General features: G+C 37.9%; 1 protein-coding gene across 1 annotated transcript in view; it reads left to right on the top strand.

Annotated features, from left to right (window-relative positions):
* Window positions 1-140: 140 nt before the first annotated feature.
* The window catches only part of loxhd1b (lipoxygenase homology PLAT domains 1b), a 32,503-nt gene continuing 4,963 nt past the window's right edge, over window positions 141-27,680 (top strand). Inside the window, exons 1-37 of the mRNA XM_084728661.1 lie at window positions 141-1,042; window positions 1,786-1,900; window positions 2,104-2,115; window positions 2,421-2,501; window positions 2,631-2,815; window positions 3,055-3,153; window positions 3,317-3,465; window positions 5,131-5,254; window positions 5,721-5,830; window positions 7,159-7,299; window positions 7,390-7,525; window positions 8,636-8,796; window positions 8,890-8,976; window positions 10,015-10,150; window positions 10,233-10,387; window positions 11,445-11,605; window positions 11,697-11,773; window positions 11,854-12,050; window positions 12,354-12,546; window positions 13,638-13,798; window positions 13,914-14,235; window positions 16,420-16,571; window positions 18,569-18,702; window positions 18,835-18,980; window positions 19,510-19,614; window positions 19,716-19,844; window positions 19,931-20,095; window positions 20,903-21,084; window positions 21,159-21,275; window positions 21,479-21,641; window positions 23,456-23,610; window positions 23,699-23,908; window positions 24,047-24,170; window positions 24,814-25,022; window positions 25,258-25,443; window positions 25,545-25,672; window positions 27,301-27,418. Coding sequence (XP_084584787.1) covers window positions 340-1,042; window positions 1,786-1,900; window positions 2,104-2,115; window positions 2,421-2,501; window positions 2,631-2,815; window positions 3,055-3,153; window positions 3,317-3,465; window positions 5,131-5,254; window positions 5,721-5,830; window positions 7,159-7,299; window positions 7,390-7,525; window positions 8,636-8,796; window positions 8,890-8,976; window positions 10,015-10,150; window positions 10,233-10,387; window positions 11,445-11,605; window positions 11,697-11,773; window positions 11,854-12,050; window positions 12,354-12,546; window positions 13,638-13,798; window positions 13,914-14,235; window positions 16,420-16,571; window positions 18,569-18,702; window positions 18,835-18,980; window positions 19,510-19,614; window positions 19,716-19,844; window positions 19,931-20,095; window positions 20,903-21,084; window positions 21,159-21,275; window positions 21,479-21,641; window positions 23,456-23,610; window positions 23,699-23,908; window positions 24,047-24,170; window positions 24,814-25,022; window positions 25,258-25,443; window positions 25,545-25,672; window positions 27,301-27,418 — 5,928 coding nt within the window. The 5' untranslated portion in view covers window positions 141-339. The remainder of the gene's footprint in view (window positions 1,043-1,785; window positions 1,901-2,103; window positions 2,116-2,420; window positions 2,502-2,630; window positions 2,816-3,054; window positions 3,154-3,316; window positions 3,466-5,130; window positions 5,255-5,720; window positions 5,831-7,158; window positions 7,300-7,389; window positions 7,526-8,635; window positions 8,797-8,889; window positions 8,977-10,014; window positions 10,151-10,232; window positions 10,388-11,444; window positions 11,606-11,696; window positions 11,774-11,853; window positions 12,051-12,353; window positions 12,547-13,637; window positions 13,799-13,913; window positions 14,236-16,419; window positions 16,572-18,568; window positions 18,703-18,834; window positions 18,981-19,509; window positions 19,615-19,715; window positions 19,845-19,930; window positions 20,096-20,902; window positions 21,085-21,158; window positions 21,276-21,478; window positions 21,642-23,455; window positions 23,611-23,698; window positions 23,909-24,046; window positions 24,171-24,813; window positions 25,023-25,257; window positions 25,444-25,544; window positions 25,673-27,300; window positions 27,419-27,680) is intronic.

Here is a 27,680-nt window from a genome sequence, read left to right as displayed (position 1 = left end):
TTTTGACTTGAAAGGCTTTTATAATAGGGAGATTACTGCTCATCTATGTGGATTTTTCTGGAAACTCTTCATTCCCAGGGTGTGTTTCTTCCTCTGGTCATGTGACAACAAGTAGATTAACATTTTTAATGAGGTCAGAGCATCTGCTGCTGTTGTAGGTCAGGATAACCAGCAGAGAGGGACTTCCCCAGCAACCTGCCAAACAGCAGCCTGTGTGCACTCTGACTCAGACTTGTGCTGCCAGAGGGTCACTCCTGCAGAGCCACGGGTCAGTTTAATCAAGTTTCACCGGAACACACAGGAATCGGTTACAGTTACAAGGTAGTAAATAAATTAAAGATGCCCACAAAAAAGAAAAAAACAAGACAGAGCTCAGAGGAGGAAACCAAAGATGTAGATGACGAAGACTCAGAGGATCAGGAACCAAAACCCAAGAAGAAAAGTAAACACGTCAGTGAATCGGAGGATGCTGGACGACTTAAGAAGAAGTTTAAAGGCAGCGATGAAGAAGGATACAATTCTGACACATCTTTACTTGATGTGAGGAGCACCAAAAAGAGGGGGAAAGATAAAGACAAGGTCAAAAAGAAAAAGAAGAAAGCCAAAGAGGAGAGCGGAGATGAGTTGAGCAGTGAGTCACAGAATACTGATAACGAGGGTAACAACAATGACTCCAAGAGTAAAAAGAGAGGGGGGAAACTCCCTGATGTGATTGAGACCACTAAGAAAGGATCAAAGAAATCCTCGGTCAAAGACAAGATGGGGTCAAAGGATAAGAAGTCCAAAGGTGAAGACAAAAAATCCAAGAAGGACTCTGAGAAAGAGGAAGAACAGGCAACTGGGGATGAAGAAGAAGGGAAAAAGAAAAAGAAAGACAAGAAGAAGAAAGGTTCGGTGAGAGGAGATAGCGATGAAGACACCAAGAAGACAAAAGGCAAGAAGAAGAAGGTTGAAAACTACGTTGAAATCTATGAGAATGAGCTACGCAACTACGAGCCAGAAAAGGTGGAGAACTATGAGGATGAGTACCACAAAAAGAAAGGTAATGCAAACTTTTATCTCAACCTGTAAAATAACACATTTTAATACTCTTTAGAGAGAAAGCATGTTGATATAATAATATAATAAATTTTATATAGCACTTTCCTTCACAATGTTACAAAGTGCTGTACATTAAAATTTGATTGATTTGATGCAAGTTCTGGCATCTGAGACCCAGAGGAGAGGTGAATCCTTTAGTGCAATTACAGGAGTCTGAGTGGCTCCAGCATTAATGTCCTTACTGTATACTTTGTTTGATGTTCATGGTAACATTACACTGAGTGAAGTGGTGTCCATGTACTGTCAGTATGTTATCTTCAACCCACAGTTATATGACACCTGTCACTCACCTGTCATAAGGTCTTCACAGTCCACCTAAGGTTACTTCTTGGCTCAGACTGTTAAATGTAAATTCCCAATGTAAAGCCACGCTCATCATTTATCTGATCTCTCTCTCCACATACACACATCACAGTTGAATCGAGGGACTTAAAACTTTATCTGATTATCTACTACTTTTTTAAAATGTATTTAAACTATAAACAAATGTATCTGCAATGTTTGTTTACTACTAACAAACTACTAAAACACAAAAAATTGCATGTAGATACACAGAATATAGCTGTGTATCACCATTTACTATGGTATGTTACCATCCTGCCCCTGTGCTTCTTATAACACACTTTGTCCTGGTGTTAACATAACAGTGCTTCTCCATTTGTATTATTTCATTAAACCTTCTAGTGTATGAGGTGGTGACCATCACTGGTGATGAGAGAGGAGCAGGCACTGACGCCAACGTGTTTGTCACTCTGTTCGGAGAATATGGCATCACTCCCAAAGTCCATCTGGCCAGCAAGTAAGATTACTGGAATTTGTAAGGTCATCTGCACTTGTTGAAATGAAGTTCAAAGACTTTGGTAAAATAAAGATCAGAGAGATATTTGCATACTGCTCTATCCAGAGGCCTCAGTTATAACCTTTACCAGTTGTACAGCATATTTGATTGAGCAGGTTCTTGTTCGTGAACTGAAATTTTGTGTTTTTTCTCCTCTTTAACAGCACAGAAAAAAGGTATTTATTTCTCGATGCAGTGGTGGTTATGAAAGAATGGCTGCTCAGACAGCTGACTGTGTGCTGTGATGTTGATGTTAGATTTGTAATCAGTTTGCATGACATGATTTGCTGCATGATTTTGTCATACATAGTGTTTATGCTTCATTATGCACCATGAGTGAATGTGGAATATTTTGATATTTTTCCTGTGTTTGCTGAACACTTTTCTGTTTGATGCTTTTACACGTATTTTGTAGTTAAGAGTTTGAAAATGGGATGTAATTCAGGGTGGCTCTCAAACTTTAACTTTATTGTGATTTCAGGAGTCGCACGGCTTTTGAAAGGGCCAAAACTGATGTGTTCAGAATTAGAACTCACAATGTTGGACCTTTGAAAAAGATAAGGTAAAACTTGTCATCACTGTTGACCTTGAATAAGATTTAGAGAGATTTGTTTCCTCCCCTGAATTAATTTTGGTGAAAACTGAGTCTGTGTGTGAGATTTACATAAATGTTATTCTTTTGTTGCCTTAGGATTGAGCATGATAACACCGGCATGAATGCCAGCTGGTTCCTGGACAGAGTGATGGTGACAGATGTCATCAGGCCTCACCTGAGGTTTTACTTTGCTTGTAACAACTGGTTGAGTAAGGTGGAGGGAGACAGCCTTTATGTCAGAGACCTGCTGGGCAGCATGGACCCCATGGACATGCCCAAATGTAAGTGTACACAGATATGAGCCTATAAGTGTATATGTAACAAATACCTTATTTTATGGGATGATAGTATTTGTGGCATCTCATTTTTTTCCCAATGAATCAGCCCAAACAGGCCAAAATTATTTTTATTCACAGTGTTTGTCACACAGGGTTGTTTTTGACTATTTTGAAGTTCTTATGTAAAGTTTGCTTTTAAATAGTTGTTGTTGTTTTTTTAACTTTTGTTCTTAATTTTCCAGATAATAAGTATGTAGTGAGTGTTTTCACTGCAGATATAAAAGGCAGTGGAACAGACGCAGATGTTTTCATCAACATCTTTGGGGAGTTTGGAGACACAGGTAAATTTCAGCACAAGTACTATGTTTGTCTCACACAGTCTGTGTTCATATACTCAACCTTCTCCCACAGTAAATAACAGTTTTAATGCATTCAGTTCTTCCCCACTTGGGTTTAAAATCCAGATTTATCTGATAGAAATTTCAAACTGTGTTGTTATTTTAGGTGAAAGGCGACTTGACAATGACAAAAATAACTTTGAAAAGGGGACAGAGGACAAGTTCACTCTTGAAGCACCAAACTTGGGAAAAGTGAGGAAAATCACCATTGGCCACAATAACAAAGGCTCTTCAGCAGGATGGTTTGTGGACAAGGTAAGAAACAGACAGACAAGACATATACATTAATTTACTTGTGGCAGCCCACCACAATTAACACAAGGCTCTCCTGCTGCTGTTAAAACAGAATCGTGGGTGAAAAAAATCCAAAATGCAAGCTGTGTTTTTTGTGTGACTTTATAAAACATCCTGCTCATGAAAAAAGTCAGATCAGACACAGTGAATGTGGAGAGACATTAAAGAAATGTATTTGAAATACATGACATTGGTGCTCAAAGCTAAATGTCCTCCATCAGTTCTTGAGACACATCATTGCAGAAAAACGTGTTACTTTCAGTTTTCATGTCATGTGTAACCTAAGGGTTTTACAGTACCGTAGAGTATTACTGTGCCTCATTCTGCTCGGTTCTGCCTTTGAGAGGTACTTAAGACATGTGATCCTCTTATTCCCTCTCAGTTGTCTCATCTGAGACTGGTGCCTCTGCTCCTCCAACACATACAGTGTACGCAACTGAGACATGAGTTCATTCAAACAGATGCACACATGCACAAACTCACGCGCACACACATACGCAGGACACGTATGTTGTCATTCTACCCTCTGTGTAAAGGAAAACCACCGTGGCCCATTAAGGGATTGTCTTACAGCAAACAGATAGACAAGTCAGTAGATTTGTTGGCGGCTGCAGCGTAGATGGACGCCAAAGATCAACAGCGACAACAATAATGAATTTATTAATAAACATATGGTTTGTGCTGATGTGGAAATTACTTGCCTACGACGGTGTATAAGGAGCCAGATGAGGGGAGTAATATTCAGATATAAAAAATATCCAAAATTAAAGTTGTAAATTTGTGAGAGAAAAAAATGCATATTGCATAAGTTATAAAGTTATAAAGTCAGAAATTTGAGAAAGAAAAAGACACAAAACACATTTACACATTAACACAAAACCTGATGCTTGAAAAACTGTTTTGTTTTGGTGAAGGAGCCACATTGCTTCACTTTGCAAGGTTGGTTCAACCCTATCGCACCACAGACGCTGCTACTTGCTGTGTATTATGCCTGCAACCTTAATCTGGAAAATTCTTTTTTTTTCTCAGAATATTATCATCCTCCCACCAGCTCTGTATTTATTTATTAATTACCTATAATGGCCCTATTACGCTGTCATGTGTTCTGCATATGCTCACAGGAGACATATTAGAGATATATAATATTATTATATAATTGTTTACTTTCATTAAACAGACAAAGCTACAGTAAAATTATGCAAGTAATCCTCAAAAATGAGAATGAACATGCAAATAGGCATTGCTCTTCAGAGTTTTAAAGACTGATTTGAGAACCCCAATAGTTTTATTAACTATAATTTCAACAAAGGCAATCTGTTTTATCCTCTTTTTATCATTCTACAATAACATTTTCTGTGAGATGGAACGTGATATTTGGTCAATAATGTGACCTACACACCTGTATATTCAGTACTGCAGTATTAAAGTTAAAGTATAATGCCAAATAAAGAGGTAATGAGAGAAACCACTTATCAAACATTTGTGGCCAGTTATTGCACTAAATGTTTTTGATCAGTCATTTGACCAATAATAATGACTAATAATGACTAATGACTTTGAGCTTAGCATTTTGGCAATGACTATGTTCTTATTTCCTTATTTTTTTCCCCCCCCGTTTTCACACAGGTGATAGTGGATGATCTCGGGAACAAAATAGTGTATGAATTCCCAGTCAGTCGTTGGTTTGCCCTCGATGAGGATGATGGGAAGATCCAAAGAGACATTTTGGTGGGGGGGAGCCAGCCCACAGGTGAGGCTGAAATATGTTTACAGGCCTGGAAAAACTGCTTTAACTATAACTGATCTTTTAATTTCTCCAAAGGAAACCTCATGTCAGTGAGTACAGAGGCAAGCATGAAAATCAACTCAATACTTGGCAGTTTCCTTAAAATTAGTTACCTCATTTTGGAATAATTGTCCACCTCCCAGTCTGAAAAGTATATCATGAAGGATTGTAAGAACATAACATTTCTATTTCCAAGGAGCGGATAATTTTCTGTTTTATATCTTCTTATTCAGTCCAAAAAGAAAAATGTGTTTTCTCTCCAGCTTGCCAGAGGCCCGCTATGTGATCATTAATTCTTGGATCAGGCTATCAATGTTTAGATCTGGTTGATCTGGTTCCTGCTCAGCTCCTTGGGGAGTATTGGTGTCATGAACCATAGTGACCTGCTGGCACAGCCTCTGATAGCCCGACATGTAACTGTACCCACTAGGTATTGTGTACAACGTCCAGATTGTGACAGGAAACATCCGAGGTGCCGGGACCAACTCCAAAATCCACATTGTGATGCATGGTTCGAAAGGCATGAAGAACAGCGGCAAGGTAATGAGGAGATACTATAAACAGGGTAGATAACTTGTACTTAATTTAAAAAACAAAGGCTGCAGCAGTTTGTCCACCTAAGGTTGTATGAAATAGAGCAGATAAAGACCTTGAGCTTAAAGGATACCTTTATTTTTCAACCTGGACTGGGCACTGTTTGCTGAATAATTCATTTTTGAGTAGTGCAGTGCAAAAACATTAAAGCATTTACCATCAGACAAACATGTCTCCAAACCAAATAAAACCTGGAATTAAAAAAAACAGCAATTTCTTGACAGAAACAAAAACAAACAAACACACATCACAACCACCTGGGCTGTTCTAACAATCACCAACTGTGGTTTGGTCAGAATAAACTCATTACATTAGATATGAAAATATCTGGAGAGGAGCGAGATGGAGGTTGGACATCAGCAAAGCAGCACTGACAAAACATATGTAGAGCCATAAAATTTTCACATCTAAGAGTTTATTTCAACCAAACCAAAGTTGGTGATTGCTGGAGCAGTGGGAAGATGAGCCAAGACAGTTTTGGTGAGTTTTATTTTGTGTCTCTCAAGTATGAATGACATGTGTTTTATGATGATAAAATTACTGTTTCTGTAAATAGAATCTGGTAGCTTTAGCAAGAGCAACAAATCTGCTGTTTCTTGTTAAATAGAAAGGATATTACTCTTTAAAAAAAAATCATTTGTGCAGGGATCCCTTCCAAAATGTTGTCAGACACAGATTATCAGTCTAAGCATGTCAGAGGCACAACAAACAGTTGAACTGTACATACTTTAATGGTTCAGAATTGCCAATATGGATTACATTGCAGCCCATTACACAGCTGAGGGTGTAATCAGCGGTCTTGTTCACTGCTGGGCCAATTTCAAAAATTGTTGTCCCAATAAGTCACTTATGGCACAAAAATATAGGAAAACATGGGGTCCACGTTGAAAAAATACTAAAGATACCCTTTAATTTGGGAAAGAAATTGTTGGCTGCAATGATTAGTTTTGCAGTGAAAGAGAACTGTTTGTTCTGAAAGAGTTTTTATTTTGCCTTGGGGACATTTTTATTGTTAAATGGTCATTGATTTGGTGTTTTCGAACTGCAGTGACAGCGTGGGCAATTTTGCTGCATCTTTTACTTTGATGAGTCTCAGTATGTGCTTTTTTTTGTTTATCCAGCCATGGTGTGTGCATGATACTGATGCAAAATGTGTTACCTAGATTACCTTTGAAACAAAGTCTCTAGTTATGAATTCATAAATTCAGACCACTGATTATGCATGTGATTAAATCTCTCCTGACTTGATCTTGTCTTAAATGTGTTTGATCCAGGTATTTTTGGAGGGAGGAAAGTTTGAGCGGGGCCTGACAGATATCTTTAATGTTGAGATTGCAGCGCTTCTCAGTCCCCTCAGCAGAGTAACTATTGGACACGACAATGATGGAGTCAGTGCTGGGTGGTACTGCGACAAGGTAAACTGAGCGTCCACACATACTGTACACACACACTACAGTCTGTTACTCACTGTGAGTTAATTCAGCTGAATCAATGTTTTTTCGCAGGTGGTGGTGTACTGTCCGTTCACAGGGATTGAGCAGACCTTCCCGTGTGGCAAATGGTTGGATGAGAAGGAGGGAGACGGGCTGATAGAAAGAGAACTCTATGAGATGGTGTCACTCAGGCAGAAGAGACAGAAGAGTAAGTTGAACATCAGTAATTATGACTAGTCAGCATCGGCAGTAAATACTGTCATTTTCACTAATTATTTCCCAAAACACAGAGCAGAAACATTCAAAACTCTCTTCAAAACTTCCTCATATTTATCACACATTTGCATAATGACTCAGCAGGCAGCTACTTTTATTCCACTTTGTAATTTTAGTGTTGTTTTTCTGTTTGCTTGTGAAAAGTCCAATATCTCTTTTAAAAGAGAAGTAAATGGTGAGGACAGTTGTGATTTTTTTTACTTTCTTCTGGTCTACAAACATATACAGTAGATTTTGTCTATTCACAGTCACACAAATGTTGGGAGCTGTGCACTAAAATCACTGTGTTCAACATGATGGTTTCTGCCCTGAAAATATATTTTAACAAGCAAAAATTCCATTTCACGTGCTCCACTGAACTGTGAGCAGAACTAATCAAACTGGCAACCCCCTCATCACAAGCTGCTTCTGTCAACTTCTGCTGCTGGAGTTAGACTGTAAAAAACAGACTTATAAAACTCCAGGCAGCACAGGGGAAAGGAGTGGCTACATTTACCTCTCAGTCACAGTGAGAAACAAATTATAAAGATAATGGGGCGCCAGTAATAATAATACTCTATAGTTATATAGCACTTTTCAAAAACAGCGGGTGCAAAGTGCTTCACAGTTAGTGAAGCACACAGTTTTTTGCAAAATGGTGAACTTCACCTCATCCATGCTTGTGAGTGACTGAGCCTGTATGTCTGAGTTGTAAAAAGGAAGATTGAAACAATTTCTTCAGGTGATGGTCAAAATTCAGATTTTGATCAAATGATTTCTAGCAGATGGTTTTATATTCCCTGCTAAATGCCCAATGTGAGGACTAATACTCACTGAAGCTTTGTCTGGCCAATGACTAAGATTTCTGTTCTGTTATCATTCAGCTGTAAAAAGTTCAGTGATCTCCAGTCTTTAATGACTGTAAGGCAACGGTGTAGAGTATTCAGATTTTAAAGGTCAGATTTAAGATTTAAATGATAGATAGCGGTCTGTTCTAAGGTATAACAAACCATGACAATGCTCCAAAATCAAATTTGATAATTTGACATTTCGTTCTCCTTAGAGCACCCCTGGTCCCTGTGGATCTGGACGTCAGACCTGCCTGGTGCAGGAACCGATGCAGATATCTCTTTCCAGGTGTACGGAGAAAAGGGCAAGAGTGATGAGATCAGACTGGACAACAAAACAGACAATTTTGAACAGGGACAAGTGGACAGGTTTATGGTAAGTATCCCATAGTTAAAAACCACACTCATTATTAGATTATACAGTTAATGAGGCTTGATAAGAGACTTTTATCTTGATGTGATCTCACAGGTTGAGCTGCCTGATTTGGGAAAATTGACCAAATTCCGGATTTGGCATGAGAAGAGAAATCCTTTTGCAGGATGGCATCTGAGTAAGGTGAGGAAAGCAAAATTCCATAATTATACAATCTTAGTTAAAGTTAAATATGCTAAGTTTGCAGTTAATTTTCATGCACTCTGCCAGTGTAAGCCAGTGCCAATTATGTATCAGTTAGGAATGCACAGTATTATCACTTCAAATGTTCATTGATTTTATTAAACTTCACAAACTTTGTTTTTCATAGAGCACTTTGCCTAAAAATTAAAAACAGATGCTTTGACATAATTTGTCACATTAGATATTATTATCATCATTGTCATGATTTCATGTTTTTGTACTTTTTTGGAATTATGTCACTCTCTGTATGAGCAAAAGATGAATAGACTGACTTTTAGGTGTGTCAAACAAAACAAAACAAAGCAAAACAAAATGAACCCAAAGACAACACACAAATATTGGCTTTGATTTGCTAATTTGCTGGCAATCTACTACAAACTACACAATCATCTGACACAACATGAGCAGCATCTCATTGAAGTAATATTAATGTCTCTAACCATCACTCGCTCACCTTTTAGCTCCATTATTTTCTGAGGAAATTGTCTACATCTTTGATCCTCTGCTTTCTTCACAGTTCTGATTCTTCAAATGTTCATTTATTTTTTCTAGTATAGTAAATAAAAAAGAACATATTTTGTTTTTTTTATAGAGCATTTTGCCTAAAAAATCAATTTAAATGCTTGGACATAATCTGCCGTATCAGACACTATTATAGCTGATAATTATCAACTATAATTTCATCACAGTAATAAAGAATAATATAAATTATCGGCCAATAATTTATCAGCCATGCATTCCTAATGTTAATTATGTGATTCCTAAATATGCAGAGTTGTAGGGATCTGTTAGCATGAAAACATGGATAATAGGACGGTCTAATATTCTCAACAGACATAGAAAGGCATCAGTATAGTTTAATATTTCATTCAACCAAAAAGAGACAAGTAAATATTTTTGTGCACCTTAGAAATTAAGAGGATTGAGCTTTGAGTGTTCCAATACTCTGATACTCCAGCGTTGTTTTTCTCCAATTAGGCAACTCTGATGAAGACATTAACGAAGGAGAAGTATATGTTTCCTTGTGAGCGATGGCTGGACACAAATGAAGATGATAACGAGGTCGTGAGGGAGCTCCCTGCCTGCGGAGAACTCATCCCTGAGCCGCTGCCCGGTGTGTAAAAGCGTGTGTGTTCACCTCGAGCAAACAGCCAGGAATGTAAAAGTTGACAGAGTGGCGTTGTTCTGTTCTGCAGTGATCAAATACAGAGTGACAGTTTGCACGGGGACAATCAGCGGCAGCGGCACGGATGCATCTGTATTTCTCAATCTGATTGGAGACCAGGGGGACACCGGAGATCGGTGGCTGGTCAACTGCAAAAACAACGTCAACAAGTTTGAGAAAGGAAACGTGGGTACACTCAGTACTTCATTCTTAGATGTAGAGTTCAGTCAAATGTCAGGAAGAAAACTTGATTCTTTGTGCTCTCCTTCTTCATATGCGTCTCAGTTCTTGCTTGTGTCTCCATCCCAATCAAGTATTAAATTTATTCTCGTCTCTTCTACATACTGGAGCCAATCACTAATCAGTGTACCGCTAATTAACCTAATTAGCCTTACTTGTAGCATACTGCCTGCTGTTTCTGGTGTTGATGCCAACGATGAAGTTTGGGGAACATGTTTCAGACTGATTATGGATTTCACCCCAATAATCAGTCATTATCTCTTGATGGACTCTGCCCAGTCTCTAATCTAGCCTAATTTTAATCAAAAATATTTACTTTATATGCTTAAAGTAGACAATCCTGAAGAGAATACTGCCATACTGTACCTGCAGCACAAATACTGGAAACATAAATTGAATAATAACAATGTTTTATCTGCTGATTTTTTTAAAAAAGAGAAAACAATGAATAAGTTTTGTGCAATAATAGCAAAGTATAGGCCTACCTTAACATCTCTCTGCAATTTCCAACACTGTGGGACAGTAAGTCAATTTTGACTCTTGAATCTTGACTACAAAAGTAATCCCTAACTCTTCTGGCCTGATATCAGACTGAACTTTCAACTCGTTACACTCCTCTCCTGCTCAAATGTAATGACGGATCACATCAGCCATCCTTTCTTGAAATAATCAGCTTAATATGAGGAATAGCCAAGCTATTTGTTAGCTAGAACAAACTATCTTGTAAAGCAAATTATGCTTGTATTTCTCAAATGCAATTAAGTTTCTTTAAAGAATTGCATTTCATTTTCATACATTTGAAAAAGGGATTGATGGTGCACTATCCACTTCAGCAACACCTCTTTAAGCCTAAACCCCAATACCATAGGGTTTATTAAGATAAAATATAGAAGAGAAATGTTAAAAAAATCCAGATATAAAAAAATCTGGTAGGGCACATGCCTCCCCAACTTGAATGTGTGTGATGACTCTGAAGTTACTTCTTGTGTTTTTGTCTTTCCAGTTGGATGAGTTTATAATTGAGGCAGCAGCCATCGGGACGATCCGCAGGGTGAGGATTGGACATGATGGCAGAGGTGGAGGCTGCGGCTGGGTCCTTGACAAAGTGATTGTAAGAGAAGAGGGACAGGCTGAGGCCCATGCTGTAGAGTTCCCCTGCAACAGGTGCACTGGCCTCAGTGTGAATACAGAGACGCAAATGCGCTGAGCAATTGTTGATAGAGGAGAATTTTTATTCATTGAATGTGCTGCGCAGGTGGCTGGACCGCAACGAGGATGATGGACAGATTGTCAGAGAGCTGGTGCCATTCTCAGATGGACAGCGTCTTTACAGTAAGTTAGAGGAGGCTTAAATTTATTCTAAATCTGAACTCCCTCTGATGCTGAAGTTTATGTTTGTGTTTGTGTGTCAGACCTTGACTATCACATCGCGGTGAAGACAGGTAACATCCCCGGGGGAAGCTCAGACTCCAACGTGTTTGTCAAACTCTACGGAGAGAAAGGTGACACCAGTAAGATGCTGCTGGTGGTCTCTGCCAACAACCTGGGGAACTACTTTGAGACGGGACGCGTTGACATCTTCACAGTGGAAACCTTTGATATTGGACAGGTGACACAGCAGAGGCAGAAACATGTTGATTTCTGCCATTTAAAGTACTCTGAGAAGCTTTATAAATAATTACTCAAAGGCACACAGTCAAAGTTTTTAAATTTCAGTTCATTATAGGTTCACCCATGCTGACAATAACTTGTGGCCTTTTTCCTATAGATAGTAACTAAACAATTACAGTCATTAGAAATACACTGGTTATTTTTTCAGCTATGTCTTTGTTTCAACTTCTGAGTAAACGTGTATAGAATATCTTTTTTTAAATCAAATTTAAACAGTGTCATCCATTTAATCTTATACCAGATCAACCGTCTGATGATTGGCCACACGAACGAAGGCATGCGTGCCGGCTGGTTCTTGGACAGTGTTCAGATTATGGTTCCAGTCCATGGGAAGCATTACATGTTCCCCAGTCACCGCTGGCTGGATGAGGACGAAGCTGACGGCAAAACAGAGGTGGAGCTTTACCCGAGTGAGATCCTGGACATGGAACAATGTAGGTTTTGCACCCATGAATCACGCCAGAATCACAGGATGAACATGATTTTTCTCTGAAATAATTAAGAAAAACAGCAGTGATGTTGCAGAAAACATGGTACTATATCAAAATATCCCAATAAATAATACATTCTCTGATAATTCCATCTAAAACTAATAAACTATAAGAATTACATTAGGCATAAAATAGGCTGATATAATAAAGTATTGGGACTTATTCATTGAAACTTATCAAAAGTTATTAAAACTCATTCTCTGATCTATTGTGACTAGTATATTTTTTTAGAAAACAATAAATGAACCCAAAGATGACAGTAAATTCAATGGTTAAATATTACAAAATAAATTAATTTAACCTCTTTTCTATAGGTTTACTACCTAATAAAATATTGCATTCTGTGCTAAATACAATATATCAAATACAATATATCGGTTGCTATGGCATCAAGTGATAACTGACATTAGCCAACTAGCTTCGCTCAGTTGTCCGAACAACATAAAGTACACAACCAAAAGTATGCATTTACCTAGCAGTATATTTCCCTCAAACAATGTAATGATGTAAACAATGTAAACAAATGAACTATTATGTGTAACACTATTAATAAAATATGAAGGCCCTCAGGTGATATATACAGTTTTTTGGCTGTTTTTTTATGTAACTGTGTAACTTCCAAATGAAAAATGCAGCACAAGCCCACAGCTTATATAATTGAGTGGGGGTTATCTGTTAAGATACAAAATAAAGTGGATATACTGTATAGAAAATAACACATAACTGTATTTGCAGCAGATTCATGTGACATTCTTTGTAAGAGGTCCTCAGTCTAAAGACTAATCTTGTACTTTGTCCTTTAGTAAATTACATCAAGACTGAATTTTAAAATCTAGGTATCATTTTAATCAAAATATAACATTAGGACATTATTACAAAAACATTTCTACTCACTTATACTGGTTTACTATTTTTTTCTCATTATAACTTCCTTTAATAGACTTTTGTTATGAAAACTCTTGTAAAGTATTGTATGTTTTTCATAATCCCACTGACCAAAAATCATTTGACCTGTACCAATCTGTACTTTCCAGTGATTAACTATGAAGTGATAGTAGTGACTGGAGATGTGACATTTGCTGGAACCAACGCCAGAGTGTTCACCCAGATCTATGGGGAAAAGGGAAAGACAGAGGTCATCACGCTCGAAAGCAGATCCAACAACTATGAGCGAGACACCACAGAAATATTTAAGGTATCAAGGCTTGTTTTCAGTGGCTCCAAAATGCACCTCAGTAGTTAAATACGATTGTCAAATAAAAAAGTTTATGTCTAGACGTTACATTTTGAACATTGCAACTGTTTCTCAGATAACAGCCAAAGATGTGGGGAAGATCTTCAAGATCCGCATTGGTCACGACGGCTCGGGGATCGGATCTGGCTGGTTCCTGGAGACTGTGGATGTCAAACGTCTAATCATGGCCATGGTGCCCAAGGAGAAGAAAAAAGATGACAAGAAAAAGAAGAAGAAAAAGAAGAAAGATGAGGACGATGAGGACGAGGAAGGCGGAGAGGAGATGCAGGAAGTGGTGCTGACTTACCATTTTCCCTGCTCGCGCTGGCTGGCCGGGGGAGAGGAGGACGGCGAGCTGGTGGTGGAGCTGCTGCCTGAGGATGCAGAGGAGTTGGAAAGTAAGAAAAAAATGACATGATGTTGTAGATAGAGGTGGTGAAGTGTGAGTGACAAACAGGGGGCTTTAAATATTTAGATCACGCTGGGTGATTTAACATTTCAAAGTAACACAAAACAAACACATAATCTAACTTGTCACTGTGGAAAATGCATCAAAACCACCATTTTTCAAACATTTGTACATACAGCAGACAGTCAGAACAAGCTAACTACTAACCCCAAAATAGATGAAATACCACCCACAGCTCAGTGGAGCTGCTGTTTATGCACGGATGACTTCAGGAGAGATGAATAACTCATATACACTGTTGCATGAATGCTGTCCTGAAATTACACCACAAAGCACAACAACATCAATTGTGTAAAAAAAAAAACAGCTGAATACATCTTCTAACAGTAAGAAAAAAAAACAACATTTAAGTTATAATCCCTCAAGGGAAATTATTTGAAGTGGGGTAGTATGATGTATTTGTCCATAGTCAGTGTATTACCTACAGTAGATGGCAGTCAGTGCAGTCCTATTTTAGAGAAATAGCAGGAGTGCCAGTCGTAGAAGATATGAAATGTAATGTTGCAGAAAGTGTCAACAGCAAAATGTATTTTAGACACCTTAATAAAGGTCCAACTAAAAGAGTCAGTATCAGTTTAAGTGCATGTTATGTTTCAAATAACGTGCACTTAAACTGCTTTACCTGCTGTCAGACAGCCAGACATCACTGTTACATCGCTCTCTTCAAAGCCAACAGATTCCTTTAGCAAAAACAATATCTTAATAGTTTATTATGGCTGGCAGTAATATTACCATTGTCACTGAATGTATTTACACTCATTAGTTACCTTTCTGTAGTCACTGGCAGCGTAAGTGGCTTTGAAGAGCTTTGCCTTTCTTGCTCTGAATTCAGATGGTATCCACATGCATAAGGTATTCACAGTAAAAGACTTCATGTGGGTGATGAAATCTGGAAGAAAAGCTCAAGCACACATACATTATTTGTGTCCATGAACATATTATTTTCTCATCAAGATGACTGTCTTCTTTGGTCTCCATCATTTTAACAATGTAATGCGATGAATCCTCTCACATTAAAGTTTAGTAGCTGGTCAAAGAGCATTTCCCTCTCTCTGTAATCAATAAACATTAAATTAATTAAATAAACATTTTCCATTAAAATCTTACTACAGATTTTCCACAATAAGCAGACAAGCAAGAATGACAGTATGGAGGAAGGACATGGCTATTACACAGACAAGACAGAAGAGTGGGAAGAGGGTGGGGGAGGGTTACAGTGTTAAATTATGTATTTTTGCATGTTTTTCTGTTAAACACATCGGTGTAGTCATAGCAACACATGAAGCATGAGATCTAACACAAACACCTGTCTTGTTCTGACACATGGATATACTTTAATTTATTCACTTATAAATAATTGAATTATTGTATGATATAATAATAATCATCACAATGTTATTATACTGTTTATGATAGATTACTATTCTGTAAATAATAAGATGGTTAGGACTGGAAATGAGTATTGTGTGTCCAGCAATGACCTCGTTATATTACAAGGAGAAGAGGGCTAGATGTTGTAGCATGAACACTTTTAATTCTGTACATAATTCTGAATTAATTTAGGCTGTTTTTTTTTCATCTTGTTTTCCTCACTCCAGTAATTAATCTTTAAAAATTTTCTTTTTGCCACAAGTCTTTCCAGTACCACCTCTGCCTTTTATGAAGTCTTAAGACAGTCTAAAAACCTAAATTAACTAAAGCTGTTTCCACTTTTGATTAAGATGCAGTAAAGCAATTTAAGGGGAGATTTGTTTTATACTGTAGACATATACAGTAAAAATAATTTTAACAATGCAGAGCAGGAAACTAAATGTGTTGTGGTGAACAGGACATTGTCTTCAGGTTTCTTAAATAACACACCTTTTGCCTTGAAGAGCTCCTAGTGCCACCTCTACCTTTTATAAAGTCCAGTGTTGTTGTTGTATATACACTATATATTTAAATAGAATCGGTTAATTGCTGTATTTTTACTATTTTTTGGCACATGCTCATGTCTGGTACTCAGTGTTGATGTTGTGGACATGCGTGGTTTGATTTGACACAGTTTCCTGACCGATATGTGTGTGACGGGTTAAAGAGGTGTTAGTTATTCATCCCTTCTATTGTCTGACAGTCAACACCTATGAAGTGTGCGTCTTCACTGGTGACATGATGGGAGCCGGGACCGACGCCAACGTGTTCATTAATATTTATGGAGAAAACGGAGACACTGGAGAGCGCTATCTGAAGAACTCTGACAACCTCAACAAATTTGAGCAGGGGCAGGTATGATGGTTCAAACAAAGAGAGGACCACTACTTTTTAAAACAACTAAAGATAAAAGGAAGGGATCTGATTTATTAGATTTTTTAAAAATGTATTCATGTAAACAGTGATGTGGAAAAATGCCAAGCAGACACATTATTGATATCAGCCTCGCTCACATTTTTACAATTATTCTTTCATTAACTGATACACATGAACAAGCAGAATAAAAAACAAATATCCATCCTGGCTGAAAAGGGTAGAAATATTTGTTTGAGTCTTGAGCTCAGATTTTTAAAAATATTGTCATTAGGACTGCAATTTTACTTAATTTCTTTTAAAGGTATCCTGCTGAAAATGAACCAGCAGTTAGTCAAAGTCTCAACATGGGAGCAACATGAGACTTGCACCGAGGTGTGGGTGGGAGTGTATTCTGGTAGGATTACAAACTCACCTGCAGGCAAGCCAGCTGTGACTGAGAGGAGCTCTGAGGAGTCCTCTCTGTCATTGAACCTGTCCTACTTTTACTCATCATTACTTAATCCTCACCTGTGAATTATTGATTTCTACATTACACCTGGCTCTGTAGGAATACAAAACTCACGTCCACAGACAATTAGGTTTATGTCTTCCTGCAGATCAAAAGCAAGAATAGCCTTTTATCATTCAGTGACAGGGATGTTTGCTCATCCAGAGAGGGATCAATTAAAATGCCCGGTATTGTTACTGCATTTCTGAAAGATGTATTTGTAGAAGCAAAAATAATAGTTCAACTCCCTCTGAAAAGTTGGACTTCACACAAGGTCTGTCGAGCAGTTCTGAAGCTTTCAAAAGAGTCATTCTTCCCTTACCAGAAAGAGTTTATTCAGTTGTCATTAAAACCTTATATGAAACCAGAGCAAACAGGATCATGTGATACAAACAGCTACAGAGTCAACCAAGTGGAGTTTTTGCGAAAGTATCACAAGTAGGGTTGCAAATTGTAAGCACTTTCCTTAATCAATCATTTGTAACATTAACAATCAGTTAATTGATTAATCATTATTAAAAATAATAATAATATTTTTTCTTATACCAAACTATTTCAAATGCATTTTTCCTCCTCAATCAAAGCTTTATTTCCACAGGCATATACTCTGACAGCATTGCATGGCCTGTGAAACATGTGAAGACGTAAAGGCCTGCATATTAAACACATATACTTGAGTATCAGATAACATGAAGCACACTCACATTTATTATGATTTAGCTGATAACACTTTGATTCAGTTTTACTTGATTGACCAAATTCTTAACAATTGTATAATCGATGATCAATTTAATGTTACCATCACTAATTAGAAGTATTGCCTGCAGGATGCTTCAATTACCAGGTGATTTAATTCATACTAGAGATGCATCATTATGAATATTTCACATCATAATGGCAGTGACCAAAATTTATTTTTTTTTAATTTAGTGACTTCTTTTTTACCAAACTGTGCAGCAATAACACTGATTAGTTTTGCCTGAATCCATGTGAATGAAGCACAAACTAAATGATCAACAAATAAAATATCACTTATTGTTATCAACTGAAACATCCAAAAACACATAGAAAGTAGTCATAATTAGCCCTGCATTAACCAGCAACACATTTATTAATTACACATTAATGTATAAATAACTTTACCCACTATGACTCACTAATTTTTCGCTAATGTGAAAGGAGCCATTCTGCATAATAGATACATTATATTTTGCTGATAATGTCTGCACTTTTACTAAAGTACCATTTTGAAAACAGGAGTTTAACTTGTAATTGAATAGTGTTACATTGTTGTGCATTTGTTGCTACTTTTGCTCAAGTAAAGGATTTGAATACTTCCTCCACCACTGGCTCCATGTTATTCCACCTTTCTCACTCACCCTGCATTTCTCCTTTATCTTCACTTTGAACTATCAGAACAGCAAAAATGCCACTCAAAAGAAAGCTTTGTCTGTAACAGAGCAGTGTTCTTGGTTGTTGTATATTGCAGGAGGATGTTTTCACTGTGACAGCCGTTGATCTGGGTCCTCTGAAGAAGCTACGAATTCGTCATGACAACACTAACTCTCATTCAGCTTGGTACCTGGATCGTGTTGAGATAGTGGACACAAAGGACGACACAACGTACGTGAAGTCAGCATACAGTTTTGCATGGGTTTTGTTCAGTCATTCAGGTATTATCAACGTTCGCCTTATGATGTAATAACATGGTTTTTGAGTTAGAGAGCTGACCAGCGGTATTTCTTGGGTCTATAGGTACTATTTCCCTTGTAACCGCTGGCTGGCTGTGGATGAGGATGATGGACAGATAGCAAGAGAGCTGGTCTCTGTGGACGAAGCCTTCATGAAGAAGGATGAGGATGAAGAAGGGACAGGCGCCACTCTGGGGCTCGAGCAGAAATGTAAAACAGCTCTGCTCAGTATCAGAATCAGAAATAATTTACTGATCCCAAATTGCTCATGTTACAAGCCCTTCCATTCAAGAATAGAAAATATATAAGCATATAGAAATTAAGAAAATAGAAAATCAGTATATACATTCTACTAAAATATATTACAAAAGAGTATAACAGAAATATATACACAAGTATGTAAAAAAGACAAGGGTCTTGATTTCTAATCTGTAGCAGCAAATATGTGTATATACATATAGAATACTATATATCTTGGAAAAATAGAAGAAATAGAAAATAACCAAGGTGAAGAAGTATGTACACTAACATGCATCAGTCTACAGTATATAACAGTGTAAATAAATAATACTGTTCTATGTATAGTACATTGAATTATTGAATTATTGCACAGAGTATTGCAGCTCAAGTATTTAAGTGCTGATGAAACATGCAGGAGTAGACTGAGGCAAAGAGGGACTCTTGTATTACAGTGAAGATGAAAAGGATTAATGTTTTACTTGTTTTATTGATCTTACAGCCATGTCCACTACATATACTCTCAAACTAAAAACTGGAGAGAAGAAGTATGCTGGGACTGATGCCAATGTTTTTGCCATCCTGTTTGGAGAAAATGATGACACAGGTACGATAACTCACAGGCATCCTGGCATCATTGTGGCAGCCTCGTGTTGTGGGTTACTTGCTTAATGATACCAGTCTGAATGGAAATACTGTCATTCACAGGAATTGTCAACTTAAAAGCTTGTAAGAACCACAAGAATAAGTTTGAACAGGGGATGATCAATGAGTTCACTGTGGAGGCGGTGGATTTGGGCGACCTGGAGAAGCTTCGAATTGGACACGACAACTCAGGTGGGGAAAGAAAAGGTTCCGCAGGCCAAAAATAAGCTGATATAAACACTAAACTGAAAAACATCTGACTGTTCTTCCACCAACAGGAGGTTCAGCTGGTTGGTTCTTGGACTGGGTTGAGGTTGACGCCCCCTCACAGGGTCAGAGGCTACGCTTCCCATGTGGCCGCTGGTTGGATAAAGGAGAGGATGATGGGGCGATTGTGAGGGATGTCTATCCTGCAGATTTACAGACTGAATTCTACATGCCATGTGAGTCAAGGGCCATGCAAGAAGTACTTAAATCGATTAGTGAAAGGAGCAAAGCGCTAATTGAGAAGTCTTTCTGTGGAAGTGCTTTATGCAAAATTTTACACAGATAAAAGCATGGAAGCATTAGCATTAAAAGTATTTAAAGCACTCTATCTGAAGAAGGGTGCTTGCTAGAGCACAGAATCTTTGATGCTGTCGCTGGCCTGCCTTCTAAATTTCACCACCGCAACAGAAACCAGCTTCTTAATTTACACCGTCCAAATCACAACAATGAAGTCGTAGATACTGTTGCATCCATGTCAGGGTTCGACATTAATCATGGCCTGGTGTCCTGTGGTGACTGATTATGTCAAAGCATTCAATTCAAATTCTTCTGCAAAATGTTGAACATAAACTTTACTAGCAAAATATAAATGAACATTTGAAAAGTCGGAATTGTTCTTTGTTTTTGATGAAATACTGATTTCAGTTAGATTTGGTTAGGTTGGACTGATTTTTAAAGTACAAAAATGTGAAATTATTGGATATTATATCAGAATTAGCCATGAGAAGCAGGTAATTATCAGTTATTGGCAGCAGCTGAAAAAAATTGTGCATTCCTAAAACAAGATTTTAAAGAATCATTCAGGGATTTTAGTGTGTTTAAGTGCACAAAACTGTACTGTACTGTACTTAATTGCATAAATAACCAGAGTTTGTGACTTTTTATTTTCTAAATCAAAGCATGTGAAACATAGTTGAAATGTGTATTTAGATGTTCCATCTTGTGTCAACCAAACTGTCTCACTTTCTCCTTTGATTTTCCAGTTGTGCCTTACGAGATAAAGATATTCACCAGTGATGTGTTTGGTGCGGGAACCGACGCTGATGTGTTCATAGTCTTGTACGGACAAAAGGGAGTCTGCACGCAGCAGAAACACCTGTGTGTCAACAAGAGAGAGAGACGTCTGTACTTTGAGAGGGGCGCTGAGGACATGTTTATTGTGGAGGTGAGTGGATGTGGACTCTTCATCTTCTAAGGCAGCGGCTGCAGCTCCGTCAAACCTTTGTTGTCTTTTCCCAGCTGGAGGATGTCGGTGACGTTATAGAGAAAATCAGGATAGGACATGACAACAGGGGAACCAACCCAGGATGGCACCTTGACAGAGTGGAGATCAGACGACAGCTCAGGAAAGGAAAGGTAGTAAAAATCCACTTGAGATTACACCTGCGTAAATAAGTGCATTGTTAAGAGTTTCCGTGTCTGTGCCCTCATTAAATTATTAACAGATTAATAATGTAACACCTTTTGGCTCACACATCTCAGAGGCAGATACATTTTCCTTCAGTGTCAGATAGATGCAGCCCGGCCCAGTTTGGAGATACATTTGTGTTTAATGGCAGGGTTCGGAGACAACGATTTTCCCATGTGAGCGCTGGCTAGCGAAGTCTGAAGACGACGGGGAGACGGTGAGGGAGCTGGTCCCCTCGGACATCATCACAGAGAAACTCCTCAGGGATGGGAAGCTGAAAAGGACTGAGACAGAGGTGGAGGATGCTTTGGAAAGTAGGTTTACCCCGATTTCAGTGGTGGAAAGAATACATTTACTCATGTACTGTACTTAAATACAAATTTTCCACTTTATACATTTACTTCACTACAATTCAGTTTGTACTTTTAACTACACTACATTTATTTAACAGCTTTAGTCACTAATTAGTTTTCTTTAGATGATGATATTACATACAAAATGTAACACATTAATTAAAATAAGATGTGATGCACTGTTGTAGATTAAACTAACAGTAATTAAAATAGAAATTAGAACCACCTACAGCAACTACACCTATAAAATACCACTATACTAAATATAACACTCACATGGCTCTTTTTCTGCATAATGAGTACGTATACTTACACTCTATTAGTACACTCTATTAGTAATAGTCAAGCTCTTTTACTTATAGCAGCTATAAATGATTCTTTCATAATAACAGTGTATCAAATGAAAATGAAAACAATGTGACACAAGTCATGTTTCTGTGTGACCGTCAAGCCAATTTGATGCAAACTTTTGCAAGTTGCATAGACAGTAGGAGAAGTAGAGGTTGTGAATCTGAAACAAAACCAGTTGTTTGCCACCTCGTGAACCTCAAAGAACAAGAAACAATACCAGCTGCCTTGGCCATCTATGAGAGAAACCTGGAGAGAGGTCTTCAAGATTTTTTTTTACAATTGGGCAAGTTATAACTATTCTTTCATGTCAGCTATATTCATGACACCAAAAATGGATTCTTCTTCTCTGCCAGAGCAGAACCAGCTAATTAATCATTTCAGTTAAATGTTCGTTACTTCAGAACTTATTTGGAAATAGTGTTTCCATCTTCCACTAAGCACATTAACTCTTTTTCAAAAAAAGGCAAAAGCAACACCTCAAGCAGACAAAGGCAAATAACCTTATTGCAAATCTGAGAAAGTTCTTTTCAAAGTTAGCTTTTTCCATTAGCCTTTTCTAAGTGCACAGAAAAATACATTGATAGAAACACAACTAATGTGAAAGAGGTCACTCACAGTGATGAGCTGTCACCTAAATCTGCAGCTCTTCTTGGCTTTATGGAGCTTTATAGCGAGCATCACAAGCTCTAAAAATTCATTCTAAGCTACCTGTTCATCTGCAAATACCAAACAGACACAGTGATTATCTGGTGAACATAGTAGAACATGTAGCAGCTGAAGAGCCAAATACTTCCCTCAGGAGTTAGTGTGGACCAAAAACAGAACTAAAAGAAAGTGAATATTGGATGTAAATCCATCAGGTGGACACAAACACAACTCTAAATACTTGATGAAGTAGCTCCATAACTGCTGGATGTGTAAATGAACAACTGTTTGCTAAGTTTACCATGGACTTTTTTTTTCTGCTGCCCCCAAATGGCCAAAAAATGATTTTTGTTATTGCAGGTTCAGTTGTAATTGCCTGTTTTTATATTGCAGTAATGCTACTTATACTCAGTCAATTCATCTTTAAGGTGATGTTACATAATATGGCTAATTTTTAATTTTTTTGCTCATCAAATATGAAAATAATTTATAGCACAAGTGCATTTTGATCTTGTGTTTTCTAATATAAAATAAGTGTGAAGAAATAATTGTCAAGTCTTGGTTTTTGTTGTTTAGTAGACAGTAAAGTTTATACACCCAAAAATGAGTATACTGCATGAACACACAAACTGTTGAAGTGGAAGCTACTCATATTAGCAGGAAAATTCCAGGACACACCTGGAATGTCTAAATCGTCTCCTTTTTCTAGTTCAGTCATACATAATTACAAATCTTTGAGCATCTACTTGATGCATAATTAAGTTTTTCTTCCGTCACAGCTCACACGTACAAGGTGTCCGTGCGGACAGGTGATATGTACGGAGCCGGAACTGATGCCAATGTTTTTCTCACCATCTATGGAGACCTGGGAGACACAGGAGAACGCAAACTCGCCAATTCTGAGAACAACAAGAACAAGTTTGAGAGAGGAGAGGTACGTGAAGGAAGGTGTGATGTGTTATGTAACATGACTGCTGGAGCCTAAAGCAATCAAAATGTGTTGTACTCTCTTTGCCTCGTAGGTGGACAAGTTCACTATTGAGGCTGTGGACTTGGGCCAAGTGTTTAAGATTCGTATTCGTCACGACAACTCCATGATAGGGGCAGACTGGTACCTGGACCAGGTGGAGGTGCTGGATCAGGAAACAGAAGAGGTGTACATGTTCCTGTGTGAGCGCTGGCTGTCAACAAAGAAAGAAGACAAACGCATAGAGAGGACCTTCTTTGTCAAGGTTTGTAACACTTGTGCTTAAACAGAGTCCCATGTTACTTTGTTCTTTTTATTTGGTTCCCTATTAGCTGCTGCTGCAGTAAAATTAGTTGCTTGGAGGAAGAGAGTAGATTATTTGTCTTTTATGTGTCTGGTTCAGGGGTATGAAGGTGAAAGAAACACTGATCCAAATTCCAAGAAGATGGCTCAGGCCAAACTGGGGCTGGACAGAAATGCCAACAAGAAGAAAAAGAAGAAAAAGGCAGTGGTGGAAGAAGGTCCAAGTAAGACCACAAAACTCTTCTCTATGTTTCTCAAGATGAGGTTTGAGTATGATGACAACAATGTGCTTCTGTGCAGCAAAGACAAACACAAAGGAACCTTTTGAAATATTACTCACATCACTAGAGATGCAGTTCTTGAGAAAGATAGTTGTGTCTCATTCCCAGGTCGTCTAATACTGACATTTTGGGACTGAGACTCAACAATCAACTATCGACTGACCTGTGATTCGCCAAAATCTTCCACCATAGGCTTAATATCCTAAAGGCTAAAAACAGAGGCAACAGAAGGAGCAGGAGTCTAGTTTTCGCTCAGACCACATTATGCTAAAAGGTAATGATTTAACTTATAAATAAACTGCCGACTCCAGCTTCAACTTTAGAAAAGGCTGCAATACCAACAGGGCAGAACTCAAAATCTCAAAATCTAAAAAGCCCTGAATCCAAAACTTCAAGGGTAAAAGTACAAATGCTGGTTATAGCGTCATGTTTACTGTTCAGACATAAGAGTGGTATCAATTCTCTCATCTAACTCTTGGAAGGAAACCACAAAAAAGCATATTTAGCAAAATTTTGATATATTCCTTTAACTTAAATGATTTTTTTTTTAAAACCCTGCTTTAACCAGTTCCTCTCTCCCACCCAGTCATCCCATATCACTTCACCTTGTCCACGGGGATAGACCGTGATGCCAGCACTACAGCCAGGGTCTATGTCATCATCATCGGCCCCGGTGAGGTGGAGACAGAACGACTGTGGCTGGACCTGCCAGAGGGGAAGAAATCCTTCACAGCTGGCGCTATGGAGCACTTTGTGTGTTATGGAACTGACGTAGGAGAGATCAAGAGGGTGGAAGTGAGAATCTGGGACTGTCTCTGTTGCTAAATCTGTGTGAAACTGTCTCCTCTCGCTGCTGCCTCCTCAGATTCATTGATTTTAAAAATTTAAATAAAGCCATTCTAGCTCAGCAATAATTAATTCTAGCTGTGCCTTCTGGTACCTAGATCAAACAAAATCAAGTGATATATCAATTCCCAGTTCTACCTTCCCCCTCTTTCTCTCCTCTCTCCTCTCTGCGTCTCTTCCTCAGCTTGGCCATAACGGTGTCACACCAGAGAGCTGCTGGTTGGTGGATGAGCTGTCGGTTGCCGTGCCAACCAAAGGTATCAAGTACATCTTTCCATGTAAGTGCTGGCTGGCGAAAGACAGGGGAGATGGTCTGACTGCCAGACTGTTCAATGTGCTGGACTCCAGCACGATCAACATTATCCGCAAAGTGAGTCACAAAACCTAAAATATGAAACCGTGGAAAACATTCGGTTACATAAAAACAGAATCAGTCTCTTTTTTATCTGCGCTTTCTGCTGTATGTTTCAGGTTGTTTATTCAGCCACAGTTGTCACAGGTGACACTCAGTATGCAGGGACTGATACCAACATTTTTCTGACCGTGTACGGAGCCAACGGGAGCACAGAGGAAATGCTGCTGCACAAAAATGAGGACAGGTCAGTCCTCCAATCACCCCCTGATTGTATTCATGATTTTTCATTAAAGGAATGGTTCTATGCTTTCTCTTGCTGAGACTTAAAGCAGCTGTAATTATGGACGTAACAATACCAAAATCTCAGTGTATGATGATATTACTATAGAAAATCCACAATAGAATACTTACCACATTTTTCAATAGAAAAGTGATACATTTTTTCTTTATATTTTCTATGGTCTTAATTTTAAATACCTATATTCATATAACAAGATTATGTGGTCTTAAGTGGTTTTATGCTTTCATTCCTTAATACACTGTATTTATTTGGTAATGGGACTTACCTGATTAAATAAATAAAATTTAAAAACGAAAGAAAAAAGAAAAATGACAGCTTAAAAAGATGTCATTTATTTATAAATTATTTATTATTATTATTATTATTATTATTATTAGTAGTAGTAGTAGTAGTAGTAGTAGTAGTAGTAGTAGTAGTATTACTATTAAATAATAATAATAATACATCTGATGTGTACAGCATTTTTTTGTTTGTAAACATTTGTTTTTCCTCTTAACTTAGGGTGCTTTCCCTATTTAATAGAATGAAATAAAAGTAGCCAGCCATGTGCAAAACATTGGCATAAATTGTCTTTGGTTATAAAAGTTATGAACAAAGTATGTATTGGACAACTGCAAAACAGAGTAGTGCAGCAGTCAGTAAAGGTCCTTTTATAAAAATACAAATAGACATAATGAAATGATTAGTCATGTCATATCCTGGTAGATATCATCACAGTCCGGTATGGTATGGAGACATTTTTATTGCGATATTACAATATTTAATATATTGTTACAACCCTAGCTGTAATTATTACTTATCAATTAACAATGTAAAAACAATGTGACAGTGTGAAAGAGGTCATTTGTAGTGATGAACCTACAGAGGATTATCACCTGACTCTATATGTTTCCCCTGCTTTAGTTTAGAGCTTTAGTATTTTGGTTCACTCTCATCACTCTCATAGCATTGTTTTCAGCCACAGCAGGCTGTTTTCAGTTTTCACTAGACTACCTGCTCTCGCTCAGCACCAAACGACAGACAGGCACAGTTTAGCAACTAGTTGGTGAACATAGTGTTGTGTAGAGAATTTAGCACCTCAATAGCCAGATAGTTCCTCTGTGGGAACAAAAACAGAGCTAAAACAGAGAGAACATTGGACTTACATTAATCAGCACACCAACATGACTCCAAATGTTGTGAATAAAATCAGGAACCATTTACCATAACTACTTAAAAGGTGGATATATGTCAGTGTTCTGTTCAAAAATGATTTCCACTGCCACTAAATGCCAAAGTAAATCTGTCATTGTAGATTTAAATTGTGTGGATTAAATAAACAAGATATAATGGGTTAAGCAGTGAGCTTTAGAGGTGCTGGTAGTTAGATTTTGGTACTGCTGGACAGATCCAGACCAGCTGTTGCCAGTATTTGTGTTAAGCTTGGGTAACCAGCTGCTGGCTGTCGCTAGATAGTTACTGTACAAACATGAGAGTGGTAACAATCTTTGCATCTAACTCTAAGGAAGCATGTATGTGAATTTCCAAAACAACTTATTCAAAATAATCACTATATTGTTTCTATCATTTAGGTTTGAAAGGGGTCAAGAAGACACATTCAGTCTGGAGATAGATGACATTGCTCCTCTGAAGAAGATCAGAGTTCGGATTGATGGCTCTGGAAGTCGCCCTGACTGGTTTCTTGACAGGGTAACGTAAAGACTACCAGGACTAATATCGATGGGGGCACCATATTAAGTGTCCAACTGACAGCGATTGATTGACTGAATATGGCAGAAATTGAAAATAAAATTAAGAAGTATGTTTTCATTAGCAAATGATCACCTAAAAAGAAGAATCATATGTTTTCCTTGCTTAGATTTCACTGCTTGATGCTTGTTACAGGGAAGTGCGCCAATTTTATACTTCAAGTGTGTTTATAGCTTTTTGTGGCTCCAGAGGGAGCTGTGCA

This window comes from Lutjanus erythropterus, chromosome 10 (genome assembly GCF_056507025.1).
Source record: "Lutjanus erythropterus isolate fLutEry1 chromosome 10, fLutEry1.hap2, whole genome shotgun sequence".
In the NCBI taxonomy this organism is placed as follows: domain Eukaryota; kingdom Metazoa; phylum Chordata; class Actinopteri; order Lutjaniformes; family Lutjanidae; genus Lutjanus; species Lutjanus erythropterus.
Note: the sequence above shows the minus strand (reverse complement) of the source record. Positions and strands in the feature narration are given on the sequence as shown.